Source organism: Numenius arquata, chromosome 2 (genome assembly GCF_964106895.1).
Source record: "Numenius arquata chromosome 2, bNumArq3.hap1.1, whole genome shotgun sequence".
Taxonomy (NCBI): domain Eukaryota; kingdom Metazoa; phylum Chordata; class Aves; order Charadriiformes; family Scolopacidae; genus Numenius; species Numenius arquata.
In genome coordinates this window covers 48,013,807-48,031,180 of record NC_133577.1, presented here as the reverse complement: position 1 = coordinate 48,031,180, position 17,374 = coordinate 48,013,807, and the positions used below count along the sequence as shown (strand labels likewise).

At 43.0% G+C, this 17,374-nt stretch overlaps 1 protein-coding gene across 6 annotated transcripts in view; it reads left to right on the top strand.

Moving 5' to 3' along the window:
- The window catches only part of CDC42BPA (CDC42 binding protein kinase alpha), a 180,204-nt gene extending 168,862 nt beyond the window's left edge, over positions 1-11,342 (top strand). For 3 of the 6 annotated variants that reach the window (XM_074167929.1, XM_074167928.1, XM_074167927.1), the window contains 3 exons: positions 8,165-8,282; positions 9,249-9,406; positions 10,577-11,342. In XM_074167929.1, the coding sequence (XP_074024030.1) occupies positions 8,165-8,282; positions 9,249-9,406; positions 10,577-10,708 (408 nt within the window). In that variant the 3' untranslated portion in view covers positions 10,709-11,342. Of the gene's footprint in view, positions 1-3,164; positions 3,234-3,360; positions 3,547-8,164; positions 8,283-9,248; positions 9,407-10,576 lie in introns of all 6 variants that reach the window. The other 3 variants (XM_074167924.1, XM_074167925.1, XM_074167926.1) reach the window with 3 other exon arrangements.
- Positions 11,343-17,374: the final 6,032 nt, after the last annotated feature.

Sequence of the window (17,374 nt, the reverse complement as noted above, 5' to 3'; positions counted from 1 at the left end):
TTCTTTTTTTATAAGATATAGGAATACAGAAAGTGTATGGAAGAGTGCAGTTTCCTCCAACTTATTTGAGCAATTTCAAATTTGGCTGGATCTACTGATACAAATTTCTTCATCCAGCAGGACCTTTTACTGCTGTGGAGGCAGAAGGGTCTTTAGCAATAAATAGGTTTTAATAGGGAATAGATATTTTAATCTCTGTGTTGGATGAGATTGTCACAGGCTAAACAGCCAGCTTGGCCTAGCTTTTGTCTAGCATCCATGGATGAACTTTCTAAAGCAAATGGCAGTTTTTTATGTATATGTATGTATTTTTATGTATTTATGAATATGTACATATTCATTTTATATATGAAATGTGAATCCAATCAGAACTTACCTCTGCAGTCCCACTAACCTGCCTCTGCTGCCTTTTTCAGGGGAAATGCCAAAAAATTGAGCAAAGCGCAGAATTAGAGGTGGTGGCACTGGTCCTTGTGTGGCTGATGTTGGTGGGCAGGAGGGGACTCCATTTGTGCTATTTTCACCCGTGGTGTAACTGCTGGGTGATGCCGAGCCAACAGGAGCTTGCTTGCTCTCTGCCCACTACTGTTCTTAAATGGTATCTTTTAAAAGCCCAACTTTAAAGAGTTTAATTTGTATTGTAAATATACAAAATGAAAATTGGGTGAATGGAATCTTTTAAACTCTTCCAGGCTCTTTGATACGTTGTACCAGATGCCTCCGTATGTCCAACATACCTGTCTGCATGTGATGGCCCTTGCTGGTGCAGCCACACGAGGGGAAAAGATGCTTTCTCTGTGCGTTGTTTCTAAGGTTTCTGTGGAGTAGGCATACAACATGAACACCAAGATATGTTTATGGGAAATTGAGGTCTATTAACCTAGTACCATGTTGTCCTTTCCATCAATGGACACCCTTGACTTCCATATGGCCCTGTGTTTGGGCAGAAGTGAATGTGCCCGAGGCTCAGAGTGAGATCAGATTTAAGAGAGAAAATATTAGAGGTTATCAGGCAACTGTAAAATTGCATCCTTCTTTTCTTCATGGCGAGCAGTTACTCAAGGGTCTGGCTTTGACAAGCAAGTTTGTGGGCTACAACACAACAGAAACCAGGAGTTCTTGTTTGCTGTTAACAGAGCCATTGCTGGTACATATTTGTATTATATTGATGTGGATACTAGATCTGGGTCATTGTCTTGTTTTGTACAATTTAGAATCGTTCCTGTTAGTATATCCCCAAATTTATTTATTGACATGTTTTTCTTCCCTAGCAGCCTGTCACCAATTAACTGGCCGTACAGTCTGGCCTCCCTTCTGCCCTCTTGTCCCCTGAAGCCACTTTATCGTGGATGCTCCTTTGTAGTGAAGATCTGAAATCTGGAACTGCACTTACTGCAGCACAGACCACCTCTCTGTGTACATCAGATGTACAGGATTGATTTTGCTTTCATATTCTGCATGCCTAAGTATTTTACATACAAAAGCTAGTCTTGACTGCCATTATATTTGAACATTATGCTTCAGTTTGACCTCATTATACATGAGCCATTATACTTCCATTGTAGGTGATGTGTGAAGCTTTGCTTGTTTCAAATGAGAAACTTTTAGAGTTAATGAATACTTACCCGTATTTGGTATTCTTTAAAGAAAGTGGGAACCCCGTGCATGCATCTAATGGTGGAGTCCATGGAAAAAGTTCCATGGAGGATTGTTTTTAAAATGTTGCCATATCGTGGCTTTCTCACGTTCATGAATGCTGGCTAAATATTTTCATGGTCTGCAGCTGGCCTACCCTCTGCTTTTTAGCTTGTGATTTTAGACACTTCCTTTTCTCACATATTGGCTTTTAGAACCGTATCTGCTGTTGTGAGCAGATAACTTAGCAAAGTCTGCTTTCCTGGACCATTCTTGGAATGGTGGCTTCTTGTACTGATATTTAGATGCTGCTAAACTTACTAATAACGATTTAATGTATATTATGTCTTATATACCATAGTGTAATTGATGTTTTGGTTAACATGCAAAGCCTCATAATAACTGTGTGTTTTTAAAAAAAAAAAAAAAAAAGTTGGATTTTACCAGCTGAAATGAAGAGAACAATAACAATAATGTTTGATAATATGTATTGGGATGTGACTTAATGTTCTTCCAGACTTTAATACGTTCCACATACAAAAAGTAGTGCCTTAGGTTTAGTGGAGGGATGAGCTGTATTTTTACCATATTTTATTTTTTTAAGTCAACATTTTTTGTGTTGCTCAGATCTTTTTGTTTTAAAGTAATGAAATCAGTTGGATAAGGGGAAGAGGAACTTTAGCAGTTAGAAATTAGAAAAGCTGTTCGGATTTGCTGGTGGCCATTGGGTAACCCATCCCCTCGCAGGCTGACCCGCTGAACATGTACAGATGGCACAGAGAGGGAGACCCAGCCTTGAAACGCTCTCCCATTAAATCTGGATTTAGATGACTTTAAATTACACGAGCACTTAAGTCAGCGCATTCTGTAGAGATGAATTAGAAACTGTTTCTGTTTTAACGTGCAGGATTATTTCTCCCCTCTCTTTCTTTACATCATATTTTGGGAGCACGTTGCTTGGTTGACCTATTAAAAACGTTTTGAATTTCCCAATACTTTTGCCACCTTATCTGCCAAGGGCCTCAGCAGCGCAAAGTCTGTTCATCACAAAAGTAAGGCTGCAGTGATTGTGCAGGAGGACATAGGCCTTGTGTTGTCTGTCTACAGCAGAGTCAATTGTCCCTGTTGTCCCACACTAACCAGTTCACCTTCCCACCCGACCTGTGTCCCTCTCCTGTCAAAACACTGTGCCCTCCTGTTAGAAATACTCTGTTTGTTGTACGGGTGATACCTTAATTTTAATGGAATCGCTAAAATGCATGAATAACAGAAGGAAATCTCTTAGGACCTTTAACTGTTGTGTATTCTCATCTTTTCTTCTCCCCACACCATCTCACCTGTGTTCACCTTCCTTTGTTTGTGTTACCTCGATTTTAGATTGTAAGCTCCTCAAGGCAGGGAACTGATGCTTCTCAACTGTCTGTAAAGCACCTTTTCCAACTGTGGTGCTCTTTGAAATATCAAATAATAATAAATATTAGAATCGATTCCCAATGAGTTAAAAGTTTTATTTGTTTTTAATGTTTTAGCAACAGCGAGGGTGGCAGGCCTGTATGACACCATGTAAGGAAGGTGGTGAGGGGACTGGGGGTGACAGTGTGACAACCTGTGTGTTGGTGGGTGAGCAGGCTGCTCTTTGGCTGTCCCTCGGCGTTCAACTGCTGTTGCCGGTGTAACCTGTACAACCATCCTTCATTGCTTTTCTCTCTCTGTTGTCTTTGATAGCAGCGTTCCCCTTACCAATTCCCTCATCATCACTCCCGCCTGATCTCCTCTCCGAGCAACTTTGAGCACATCTACCACATGACTGTTAATTCAGCCGAAAAATTCCTCTCTTACGATTCCATACACCCTGCATTTTCCCCGCCTCCACGCTCTGTCCTCGGTACTCCAGACTTTATGGCTCTGAGGGTATGAACGGCCGAGTCAGGTGTTCACTCTACTAACACTGTGTGGTTTTCCTTTTGCCTGGCTGATTAACACGGGAGAAAAACCCTCGTAAGCGGTTTCCTTCACCCCTTAACTTTCTTTTTGTCCCAGCTGATTTATTTTCTGCTATCAGCTGTGGTCGTTCCACAGCTCTGGCATGCCAAGAAACAGATACTTCATGGCTTTAAAAAAAGAAAAGAAGTGTGTAACAACTGGGCTGAACCTTTTGCTATGAGAATGGCATTTTAAATCACAAGGAAGGATGTGGGAATTTTGAATGATAAGTTATCTGTTCTACGGGGCTGATTGTTAAGCAGTATCAGGTTGCTTTAAGAAAAGGTTCTGGATCTGTTTGTTGGACCAAACTTTCAAACCATTTGTTTGTGATGAAATCATGTGGAGAGCAAGAATTTTTACACCATACTGTCCACAGGTTGAGAGAGAGAGAGAGAGATGGTGGCTCAGGGAGTCTCTAGATTAAGGTAAATAGGTGATGTTAGAACATGTACAAGCAAGATCCAAAATGAAAGAGAATGGCAGCTTGCTGAGGTAGAACATCTTAATTCTGGTAGTTTTAAGCAGGGGCTGAAGTAAGATACTGTTCTGTAGATATTTTTCCAGTTGGAATGTCAACTAGGGGGATGGAAGTGGTCTCCTCTCTTTTCTTGGATTGTGCATCCTGGTCTGGCTCCATGGGGGTTGCTGGGTCCGGTAGAAACACAAGCCACACTAAACCAGACACCCAGGTCCATGCTGTGCATTGTAATGGTGGACCCTGCTGTGGCCTGCAGTTCTGCTGGGGACAGATTTGCAGATAAGTGGGGAATAGTCTGTGAGAGGTAGATGTATGTGATGGAAGTTGGTTGCTTAGGGTCTGTGTGGATCTTAGCCACGGTCGTTGCTGTGATGGAAGCACTGCCGGTGGTTTCTGTGGCCTTTGGACACCCTTTAGACATGGCAAGTCCTTCACTGTCTGATTGCTCTGAGTGCCTTTTGGTTGCTGTTCTAGATCCGGGAAGGTTTTTGGGTACATTCCTGAATATAACACTAGAGAGAATTTACAAATGTGGGAGGAAAATTAATCTCTTCCATACGGCTCCTTTGACTGGTCGTGTGCATCGTCATGTGTCACTGTTGTGAAGGCCCAATTATCACAACCGATAATATTCAAAAATGAAGTTGCAGCATTTTGGAAGGCGTGCCCAGTGCTGACGGGTCTGCATCCATCCTGGCTTTTCTGGTAGGAGGAGAGATGCAGATACACAAGAGGGATGCTGTATTGAAATGAAAAAAAAAAAAAAAATACTGTTAAGACAAATTGAAATTTGTTTCTCTCATTAGAGAGTCACTGAAGCTGTTCTGCAGTTCTAGTTTTAATAGGTGTTTTTTAATCCAACTGTACTATAAAATTTTCTATGTTTAATATGCAGTGAGGTATCACTGGACTGTGACCCATCCTCTACCTTCCCCTTCTCATGTGAGTAGTCTCCCCGGGATCAGTAAGGAATGACCCCTGGTATTTGGAACAATAACTCTTAATTTTTTACTTTAGGAACATCCTTCATCCTAATGTTAGAGCCTGTGAGCAGAAATTGGAGGGGAATAAAAGGTGAAGTGGGCAACCCGGAGTGTCGAGATCTTGTCCCCGTTGTCTTGTACGAAGAAAAGCGTTTGTCTCCTTTGTGGCTCGAGGGTAGAAATGCTGTAAGCCGTGTGGAAAGCAAGGCTGAGAGTTTTGGGTTTGTGTCTGTCCACCCTCCCTTCGTGTTTAGAGATTTTAGTGTAAGAAGAGGAGCACTCCCTCTGAGGTGACTGTAGTCCGAGGTATGGATGGGATATCGGAACTAAACCGGCATGGAATCCATAGGGGAGTTGAAAAAATAACCCGTTAAAGTAGGCTTTAAGAGTCTGTCATGTCATTTCATGGAAGAATTAAAAGCTCAGGTTTATAATGTAATGGACAGAACGCTAACAAAACAACAGGAAGCAGTGTGACGGACAGAAGAACATAAGGCCAGCCAATTCCCTGTGGCTGTTGTCACTGTTTAGGCAGACCCTATATGTACATTTTCGCCCCAATGCCTGCCTGAGAAGGCAGCGTGGGAGCAGCTCGTCTGGGTGCAAGTGCTGGGGCTCAGAGAGACTGCAGAGCCCTGAGTGTGGCAGTGATTGCACCTCCATAACCCCCAGCACCTCCCTTCTCTGCCTGGGAGTGGGAGGCACCAAAGTTAGTCGGGTCTTTCACCCTATTTCACAATGATTTTTGGTCTCTTCTCTGACCTTTCTCCACCTGGTTCAGCAGTGGGAATGAATTTTCCTGCTAGGATTTGAATTGTTGCTCTAAATGAGGGGTTTTTGTCTCTTTAAGTAAAGCAAGCTCAGGTTTCTCTCTTTTTTTTTTCCTTTAATTTGTTTTTAACTTGCTGCATTTTGCTGCTTTATAACTACTGCTAATAACCGCCATTTATTTTTCTTTGAATCCCCTTTCTGCATCATGTGCATATCACTTCCAGGGGTTTTGGTCCAAAATGCCAGGGTCTCTGGTGTGTGCTTATTTTTATTTTTAGAACAGAGAAGAATGAAAGATTTGCTTTGTGGAGAACCTTTCGACAAGGAATTACATGGACTTTGCAAACTGAGGTCATGAAAAATAAACATCATTAGAATACACTGTTAAAATAAATGAGTCTTTCTCACGCACTCACTCATTCCCTCCTTCCCCTGATGCCTGTACGTTGTCTGCTCAGGGGAGCCCCCCTTGTGTGTGTACAGCCGGGATGCTGGTACTTTTATCTGTAACTCAGATTGTTTATTGGGTGACGAAGGACGCAGGAGCAGAAATTTAGTATTCTGTACTCCAAAGTAGGTTGGTTCTTCACAGTTAAAAAACAAAGGGCGGGGGAAGGTAAGCAAGAGACAGTGGTATGATCCCATAAATGATTTAAGAGACTTTTTTAAGCCTTCAGGTTTAAACCCTCACTGAGAATAGCGCAGCAATGGGTGAGGGGAGAATTAAACATGGCTTTTTCATTCGTAAGGTCTCTGATTCTCTTTTGTTGGTGTCTGAGAGAGATCTGGGAACAAGAGGAGAGGTTTTAATTCTTTCTTGTTTGTTGCATGTTAAAAATCAGCCACTTCTATCCCACTGGGAGAATGAGAAGCAAAAGGTTGACTGTAAGAGCAGAGGGGTCTGTTATAGCAATGACTTTAAGGATCATTGTAAGACTGGATTGACAGCAGGTTGGTAAAAATTACGTGATAAAGTCTGAATTGCATAAAATCTGTTCATTACAAAGCCTCTATTTAATTATCCAGATAGAGAAATGGGCAGTATCTGAGGGTCTCTGAGAATACCCTTGTTGGGGGGTGGAATCTTTGTTCTGGTTTGAAATTTCCTTAACATCTTAGCTTAAAAAAGCATTGCATTTGCAACTGTTGTTTTATATGTGGCTCCTTTATCTCAGAGTGAGGATGGGGAAATATTTAAATTTAAATAGGAAGAAATTAACAGTTATTGCAGGGTCTGTTTCCTAAAGGGGAAATAAAGCAATGCTCAGAGCTACCTGCAGTTCTTTTCATGTTCTCCATCTATAACGATTGCAAATCACGTTGGGAGCAGAATGAGGTCTCGTATTTAGCCAGAGATGAAATGATGCACATGGGCATTAGAAAGTGCCTCTGGGCTAAGGCGGCAGCTCATATCCAGAGAGATGGGCTAAATCAGCTGAGAAGCCTTTTCCCCTAAGGTCAGCTGTGAGTTAATAGAAGCAGGAGAAAAAATCTCCCAGAACTTATTTGAAAGTACCCTTTCCCCTTCTTTTAAAGACAACTTACGTTGAAGGAACTATCATTTCCAAGTGAAGAAATTGTGTTTTGTCTCTTCCCTCTGTAAAGGACCGCTCCAGTCCAGTACCTTACAATTTAGACAATAACTCTGGAACTCTCAGGATGCAAAACAGGAGCGATAATCAGAATACCTAGAAAACCAGTGGCATGTGCTCCGGGGTCATCCTCTTTGAGCAGGATGAAAACAGGAGGTTGATTCTCACTTTGGCTCAACTGGTGTAGGTTTGAAGTAATGCTGTTAACACCTTTGGAAGTACATACGTAATTGAAATGCAGATTGATCCAGTATGCGTTCCTAACTCTTCAGGCACTGGGGATTAACGTGGTTATTGTATAAAGTTACACACGCACGGCACAAATGATGGCATCAAAGAGAAATTTTAATAAGATCCTTGGTGGAAGCTTGTGTTTAGAAAGAATGCAATATGCGCTGTAACTTCAATGTATCTATAGCAGCTTAATTAGGCTTGCAAACCATCCTGTCAAGGAAATTCTTGAATTATTAGACATACTCTTTCAGTTGTCTGCATATGTCCATGTAATTCAGCACTTCACTGTGGCGTTGCGTGTGCTGCCAGGCTCTGCACTAAACTGCAGAATATTATTTTGCACATTTTGCTGACTTGCTGCCCAGATAATTCAGCTTTGGTAAGGTTGGGGTTTTAATGTATTTTGGGGCCTTCCTTCATAACACCCAAGGTTGAGCCAGCAGTCGATAAATAACTGTGTCGCTGTGTGTGTGTCTGCATTGCAGAATCTTCGGCCTCAGGAAAGTCGGACCGTCTTCAGTGGCTCTGTCAGTATCCCATCCATCACGAAATCCCGCACGGAACCAGGACGATCGATGAGCGCGAGCAGCGGCTTAGCAGCACGTAAGCAAACAGAACTGTGTTGCTTTGGGGTCTGTGCACCAGTGGTTTTTTAGGGAAATGGCTGCCTGCGTTTGCTTCTATTCGTTCTGCCACTGGAGAGGCTTTTCTGAAGCGATGGCTGACACGTGTGCCCATGGAGGGCAAGCACAGTATTTTAGTCTTGCTTTCAAAGGAGCACATGAATAAGCAGCCAGCACTTTTGAGAGTTCCACATTTTGTAATTTTTCAAATTTTTAAAACTGATGTTAGAATTAAAATTACATTCTTACCCTTGGGACTACTTTGTTGCTGCCTGCGTGTTTTTAAATCAGCGGCAAGTTGTTCACAAGCTCCACGTTTATCAAATTTGTTGCCGAACTGTGTAGAGCTCTTGATGCCTCTCTTGCTGCTAGTGCAAAAAGAAAGCAATAGAGAACTGGCTGCTGGTACAGGAGAGTATCATTGCATTGGAAACACCTTTCCTGGTGCTGCCTTTGTATGCCAGAATCAGTGCAGCGACCTGTGCTGACACCAGGCGAGTGACAAAATAACGGACCATGTGAAAACAGAGGCAAGACTGGTGTCCTGACTTTTCTAGGGTGTTTTTTTTCACTTTCTGTGGCACATGCCATGGTTGTGGCACGTCGCCAACAGCTTGCAGAAAACCTGTGGCCGCCATGGTCTGTACCTGCCGGTACAACCCACCGACTCCACTGGAACTATGCTGCCACCACAACACTTCCTACAACTGCTGTCCTTGTGGAAATACAGTGGCTGTGGCTGTGCTGATGCTGACATGCCAAGGGAGAGATTTTTTCCCTAGGAAAAACTGCAGCCAGCAGCAGCCAAGATAAAAACCTGCACATGGGAGCATCTTGGGACCTGCTGGAGGGAAGCAGAACTAACCAGAGAAATATCTTAACAAATTTCTAGTATCTTGAGTGGGTGTCTGTAACACAGTTTAATTAATTCCTCCTTATGTTTTAGGATCATCTGCACAAAACGGCAGTGCTTTGCGGAGGGAATTCTCAGGAGGGAGCTACGGAGCAAAGCGCCAGCCTATGGCATCGCCCTCAGATGGTTCCTTATCCTCTGGTGGTCTGGACCAAGGCAGTGATGCACCAACAAGGGACTATGAGCGAGAGGTGAGTGACAGGAGAAAGAGGAGAAAATTGAAGTGTGTTGATAAAGATGAGGAAGTTAAATTCTGTCATGGGTTTGGCTACAAGTTTGGGAGTCATTGACAATGAAAATTTGGATTTTCTGGATTTCTGAGCTATTCTGACAAAAGACTGTGGTCGAATTCTGTCAGCTCTGGTCTTGGTGTTTAAGATGCAGAAAACTCTCTCTGTGCTCCTTACCTGGAGATACGTGGGTGGTGAGGCTTCTAAAAATACTGGCCCAGTAGAGGAACAGCTTGATAGTGACCCATCGCAGCTCAAAGTGGTGATATTCCTTCTGCCCTTTATTTGCAAAGACTCTTAAGCTATTTTAGCAACCATTGCACAGGAAACATTTTGTACTCAGAGTGCCTGAAGCTAACAAGGTAATTTAAGAATTATAATCATTTCATTTGGAGCAGGAACTGGATTTAGCAATTTATATTCTGCGTGGAACAAGACTATTGTTATGATAGAACTGTAGTCCTGCCCAGTGCTAAACTGCAAGAGTGGGAGGGTTCTATCCGAAGTTGGCCAGTAAAATTTCCCCAGCCCATTTTCTTAGCAAGGAGTGAGAAAATTAGAGATGACAGAGGCTTCCCATGGTACTGAATAAATCCTTTCAGTTGAAGCTGGAGGTCAACACAAACTCAAGCTGAGACATAGTTCCATTTTACTGTGCTCTGGAAGATCCAACTGGAATGACTTAATTAGGATGATCTGAATTAATATCCTGGGAGTGACATAGAAGAGGTAGCTGTGATGAAGCCCGTACCATCAGGATTCCTCAGTTTAGTACAAGAGCATCTCGGATCGTTATCTGTGAAAAGGCAGGAGCCATTGTAGCTTCCCAGGCAACTTGAAGTTGCACACTCTGCTGCTCAAGAGGCCCTCGGCAGCATGCAGGCTGCAAGAATCCCACAGAATCCTTATGTCAGCATCAGCTCTTCTTGCTGAAACACAGTGATCTGGCCACTTACTCTAAGGCTCCCCAGACCAGAAAATTCAAAAAAAAAAACCCCTCAGTATTTTTGTACACAAGCAAAATACATGGAGGCCTTTAAATGTAGTCACCTGTTGCTCAGACACCCTCGGTCACGCTCAAACTTGCTGTCCTGTTACTTACTGGTGTTCTTCTGTGTCTTTGGGCTGTAGGACTCCGACTCTCCGAGACACTCTACTGCATCCAACAGCTCCAACCTCAGCAGCCCTCCCAGCCCGGTTTCTCCTCACAAGACCAAGAGCCTCTCCCTGGAGAGCTCTGACCACGTGAGTTGGGACTCATGAACTGCTTCAGCATTCAGATTTGACGTCACAGCAGCTTGCTGTCCCCATGGCTGTCCCCTTCACTTGTTCCAGTTCTCACCTTCATCATCCTAACCCTCCCATTCCCTGTCTGAAAGCGATCTGGGAGTGGGGTGCAGAGGAAGGTAGAAGCTGGTTGTCTTCAGCACCATTTGGCACTGCCTCACCCTCCCTTCCCCAGATTTGACAGCAGCAAAGGAGCAAAGATAGGATGTTGGTAAATATCAGATGCTGTAGATTTGTATTAGTATTGGTTTCATTTTTGTGGTTACAGCTGCTTCATTTTTAAAGACATATTTATCCCACCCCACCCCCTTCCACTTCCCAAAAAGTAGCTTAAGTAGACCAGAGCAGTATCAACAAGAGAAAATTCCGAGGGATTTTGTTTTCATACAATAGCTCGTTGTACTGTACAAAAGTAGCACAGAGACTCCTTCCCCTGCACGGGGAATGATCGATATGTCAGAGGCACATAAAAGCTTTCAGCCACCACATTTGAATGTCAATCTGATTGTCGCCAGCAAATCCTTATTGATTAAAATGATGCATATTTTACTACAGTACAGAGTTTAAATAAATACGCAGATGTTAGAGTAAAATACGTATGTATATATTCAAAGAAAAAAAAAAGCATTGTGTATGCAGCAGAAGATGGATGCTTATTTAAGAGAGCCTTTAATTTAAGATTTGTGTTGTCCCTGTTTTCATGCTTGGTAATATACAGACTTGGAGGCCTGGCCTAAAACCTTTTGAAGGACAGATACATATTCCTTTTGCAGGACAGATATTCCTTTTGCGTAGCGCTCGCTGCACTGCCAGGAGAGGTTCCTGCAGTGCTTCCACAACATTGCTTTACTTCTGGCAGTAGCGTAACTGAAGCTGTAATTCCTCCTTTCGTGTTAATCCCCATCCTTTGCAAAAATGACAGTGATTGGAAAGCAACCCCCTGCCCCGACAACCGAGGGCACCGGGCAGCCCAGTGGCTGCCCCGGTTTCTCATGTGCTTGCTGAGGAACCTTAGGGCACGCTCCAGGAGAGGTCCTCAGGGCAGCAAAGGGAGTCCAACGCAGTAGGATTCAGCAGGAAAACTGTTCCCCTGGCTCAGCCGTTGACCAGGTTGGACTCTGCAGGGAGCAGTCTTCCACATCTCCTTGACCATCCCTCACCAGAAAACTGTCACTCTTGTTACCAAATCCTGGTGGCCCTATCAGCCAAACGAGTGCCCTTAGCCCGAAGCCGGCCCTGGCTGGCTCTGCTGTCACTGTAGCAACAAAGAACCTTGAAGACTGACCTCACACTGTGGTAGTGGAAGATGCCCTCGTCACCCACGGCTGCCACGCTGGCAAGGTTGGTTTTCCTCTCCCTCCTTACCCCACGCTGTGGGTGTGTGCAATTTGCAGTCGTTTCCCTGTGCTCACTTGCCCTTCGGTTCCGACAGCAGGGCGGGTTGGAGGGCAGAAAGTGTTGCGGTGGAAGACAGAGCCCCACCGAAGTTGCAAAAAATAAATAAAAAGCTGAAGCTGGTCACGCAGTCCACAGAATAAAGCGAGAGACTGGTGTACAGACGGATGGTAAGAGGAAGATGTCTCTTCTCTGTAGTTAGCGAGGCAGATGCGGTCTTCGTTTGGTGGGAGTGTGTTCAAACGAGCCTCTCTTCTCAGTAGTGTTGTTGCTGGCTTTATACTACGACCATACTCAAACATCTAAGGGCTTTTTGTATTTAGAATACTGGGTTTTGTGGGTTTCAGAAACTTGTTACGGCTCTCATTAAACCATCCCATATTCTTGCGGTCAGCAGTATATAGTGTTTCATCCACAGAGAGACGCTTGGAGTTTTCCAGTTTCTGTCTTCCCTCATAGAAGTTACAGGCAAGTTCAAGCCACGTGCAGTGATTTCCAGGTATGATCTAAATGTGAAATAGGGAATGAGACACAGATCATCTAATCCATTAAATCTCCTAGGTAAGATTTCTCTTTTACGCCGAATCAAGAGGCTTGTCCGAGTTTAAGCTCATTCAATGTTATTTTGGGACAGGAATTCAAGAAATTTTTTTTAGAACCCATCATATCACAAGCCTGTCTCTCCCCTGTTTGGGTTTTTTCAGAGTAGAAGCTGGTTGTGCTGTTTTCATTTCAAAGCTACTACTTTTGCAAGCCTGGCGTTTAATATTAAAAGCTTTAGCAAACAGCTAAGCACTTGAAATTGATTCCTCCCAGAAAAGTTTGCAGTCTTTCTGAGGGACAGAAAGGCTGGGCGTTATTGGCGTTATTAAAATTCCATCAGCTTCTTTTTAAAGGCTGTGTATTTCTTCGAGTATGGCTTTTTCCCCACAATTCCCTTCTTTTTGGTGAAGCATGTCCACACACTTTTCAACGCCTTTGCAGACTAGTTTTGTATTTACTGTACGTTGTAGTTAAACATTAATCTTATTTTGATGTTGAGAGAAGGCATTTATACAGCAGTCGTTGAAGACGGAGCAGCCTGCGGGACAGTCCCCTGAGAGAGGGCCACAGGATCTTTTCTTGTGGATTTTTATATTTTTTTTTTTTTTGCAGTTGAGCTAACGCTCTATCTGAAAATGGAACCCAAAGAGCCACGATACGGCAAACGATTAAATCGAGTAAAACCCTGTGTTTACTCTGTTAGGGTGCCTGCAATCGATTGATATCAAAACCCGAGGTCTTCAGGCGGAGCGTAGGTCAGCTGCCTCACAAAACTTAAGCTCTAGAGGGTGAGAGCTCCACAGGCCTACGCTGGTTGTACAATGCAGTTTCTAAACCTTGGCCGTTTCCTTTAGGATGACTGTATTTAATCGCTAGTTTAGTACCGTGCATTTTTATACGCATCTGTCCAAAAGAGAAACAGCAACTGTTCTCTCAGTTGAAAAGCAAATGACCACAGCGCTTATTCGAAAAGAGGAAAATTGTCCTAGGACTTGAATAGTTTTCTATATTGGGGGACCATTTGATCATACACTCAAATTTAAACCACACTCATCTTTTTTTTGGTTGTTGGTATGAACACTGAAAACATTCGCAGACTGCAGCTGAGCTTTTTTATTACTCGTTGGGCTAGGAAAAGGAACTTGGTCATTTGAACTGTCAGACTCTTGACTGGTATCTCACAGACAGTTGTCTCTTAAGGTGTGACGTTTGCTGCTTTGCACTGTAGCGTCATTGCTTCAGCGTCCCAGTTCGAGGGCTGCGGTTTGTTCTGGGAGCTTTAAAGCTTCCCGGTGAGTTTCTGCCCGTAGCGTATGTTCTCTGTACACAGGATGTATCTAGCTTGATTTTTTTTCCTTTTGGCTGAGACTGAAGGTGTTTGCATTTTTGACGCTGCTTAAACATATGGGTTGTTGGGAGTTCTTTTGCAATTTTTTTGGGGGGTCTCTTTTGATGGCAACAAAGGATCTGAACAGATTCAGGCAGCTACTAAGGATCCCGGGTTATAGAATGACAAAGGTTTGGTAATTAGTTTTCCCCTGCACGTGTGCGCACACAGATACGTGGCTTCCTTCCACATTTCATAAACCCAAAAGCAGGGTTCTAGTACTTTCTTCTCTGTTGCCTTTGACCTGTAGAAGGCAGCTGGTGGCTTCTGAAAAAACATTCCTGAAGCTGCGGTGAAGTTAAGTTGCTTCTTTTCCTCTCAGTTAGTTGCTGTGGCTTGTTAGGAACCCGCCTTTTGCCCATTTTCCTGGGTTTCAAAACTCAGTCAGGAATGTTACTGCTTTGATTTGATTCTGATAGAGTTACAAGCCAGGTGTGTTGTTCTCAGGTATGGGGCAGAGGGAAGTCAAGGGTCTTGTCATACCAGAAAAGTCCAAAACGCATAGTGTATTTATAGAAAGATCAGCCTTTCACACCAAAACAGTTGGAATATTAGCACAGGAACAGACTCCGGCACCACACGGCCTTGCCTGGCCAGACCCTGAATGACAGGACAAACATGCTCTTGGATAGAAAGGTGGGGGGTTTTTTTCCCATTTTAAGCAGACTGTTTCATTTTAAATGAATACATTAAGGGTAAAATTTACTGCAGTGCAAGTACCCACACCTCCGGAGCCTTAGGCTGAGAATCAGAGCCGCACAAGTAGCTTCTTAGTGGTTTTTTTTTGTTAATAGGAATCAATTCCATGGAGGAAACGGGACAGCTTTCTGCACTAACACAATTTGCACCCTTCCACGGGCTTTGTGTTCACCCTGTATTTGATAAACACCCTCAAAACCTGCTCTGCTGCAGCCTTTCCAGTCTAAATTCTAACTCTACTTCGTCTTTCATTCTGGCTGCAGCTCAGTACAACCTGTTTTCATTCTGCATTTAAGAAAGTCTCATCCACAGGGAAGAAATCCACAAACAAACCAGTGTTGGTATTTCAGAGCAATTATACCTGCCTTTTTATGTATGACAGTTTCATATCATTTATTTTTAAAATAAGGTTTTTTTAGGTTTTTTTTCATTGTAATATTATTGTACAGTTTTGCATGGCATAGATGTAATCACTTTTTTTTGTTTTGTTTTAGAGTATAAAAGCTGACAAGTGTGCGTGTGGGGGAAAGATTCTGCTTTTTGCCTCTTCTCACTCTTTTGTTTAATGCCCTCAATGCTGTAGGGGACATTGTAAGAGATTCTCTGCTACAGAACAATGATGTAGATTCTTTTGCACAGAAATATTTAAGGTGGAGAAGTCAACAATGTAAAAATGACTTTCCCACCAATATTTTATGTTGGTAACACACTTAATATTAACCTACTTTGATGTACTGCAATAAAACAGGGAACTGTTAGAAACACAGAGGTTCTGTCTTTTTTTCCTACCTCCCCACGTTAAGCTTTGAGGAGGAAACAAAGTTTCTTGGAGATAAAACCAGCGCGTTGTAACACATCTGCACCAGCACACAGTGAGAAGAAAAGGAATACATGAGAAAATCGATTTAGCTCTAACAGCTTTCAGAAAAAATTACCAGAACCTTTTGAAAATTCAAAAGTTAAACCACCTTTTAGTATAGTATATTGAACTTCAAGTACAGTTTTCGTGACCTTAGATCCTGTGACAGTAGTTGTAGCCATTGTTTCTGATGTTCCTCCTTCATTTAGTTACACATCAGATGTTTCAGCTGTCCTGCTATTAGAGCCTGGATTCTTAATTATTTCTGAGCTACCAGCAGCAAGTTGACTTTCACGCTTCTTTTAAGCGCATCTCAAAATACCTGTGAAGTTTTGCACATGCCCTGACCCTTCCATGCTGTCCGCCAGTTCATCACAATTCGGCCTGGGACTTTCTTCCTCTTCATTTATTCTTCATTATCCCATCCCTCTCCTTCGGTCAAAATTATTATTTTCTCAGCTCTAGCTTATTTTGAGCTATGGGCTCATCCCACGGAGGCCACTGCGAGTGTCCCCCTACCTGCTGTAGCTCTGTGAAATACCATCTGGTTTCCTGTGCTCTGATTTTTTTTATTTTTTTTTTTACAATCACTGCTGTTATTTCTGATTTCCCAGGGTTCCACAGCTGCGAAGGTCTTGGGAAATGGGCTTTCTGTTGTCAAGGGATTTGGACATGAGAAAAGCAGACAGTGAACTGCATTTTAGGCTTCCTGTTCAGCTCCTCAGCCTTCGTTTTCTGTTTTGATGCAGCCGCCAGATTGACTAAAGAAGGGAGGTAGGAAAAAAAAAAAAAAAATAATATCACTGCTACCACACAGTAGATTCTTTAGAATGGAAAAATCCCTGTTCTCAGAGGTTTAACCTCCAGCTTGCCCCATGGAACAAAAAGATGTTTTCTGCAAGGGATTTTTCTAGAACTTCGAAGCTTGTTGCAGCAGAGAGATGTTCGTACCCTCAGCCTCTGTGTGTAGGTCAGAGCAAGCTGTGGTTTTGCTCACTGTAAAATGTCACGACTTCTTTGACTCCAAGCCAGAGCGCAGTGTTTCTGGCTCACCTTTTCTCCACAGCTGTTTCACTGACCTGCAATTCCTCCTGTCACAAATCTCTCTGGACAAAACTACAGAAATGATTAATGCTTTTAGAACGTACACAAAAGGCTAGGAGAATTAGGGACCAAAAACTAATTAGCTCTCCTAATGAAGAAACATCTTACCTTCTGCTAGTTGCTGCCCTTTAGGCAAATGCAAAACAACTCCGTTGTTCAGCTTGATGTTATTCTGAAACACGCTCTCTCTCAAGGGAAGGGAAACGTTTGCTGAGAGTGAAACACTCGTGTCCCGGCAGGATATACAGATCACCTGTGCTCACAAGAAGCAGCCCACACCAATCCCACCTCAGTGTGCTCACTGGAAAAGCCAACAGTAATGCCCTTTGTGGCATTTTGCTTTATTTGCAAGTTGCCTGAACATCCCGGCTCTAAATCTTCAGCTTCAGAAACTTTGCTGGGAAGCTCACCTAATCCAATTCCCCTGTCAGCTTTTTTATACTTTGCTTTTTAACCTTCAACATAAGCATTTAACATCTCAAACAATTCCACAGCTGCAAGGTCTAGTTCCAAAGGAGAAAAACTAAACAACGTCTATCAGAACCCAAAACAATAAGGAAAGTTACTCTCTGGGTGTACAAACTTAAACAGCTTAATGCCAAACTATTACTTCACTGAACAGCAGAGTTCACTCTTCTCAAAGAGTCAGGAATAA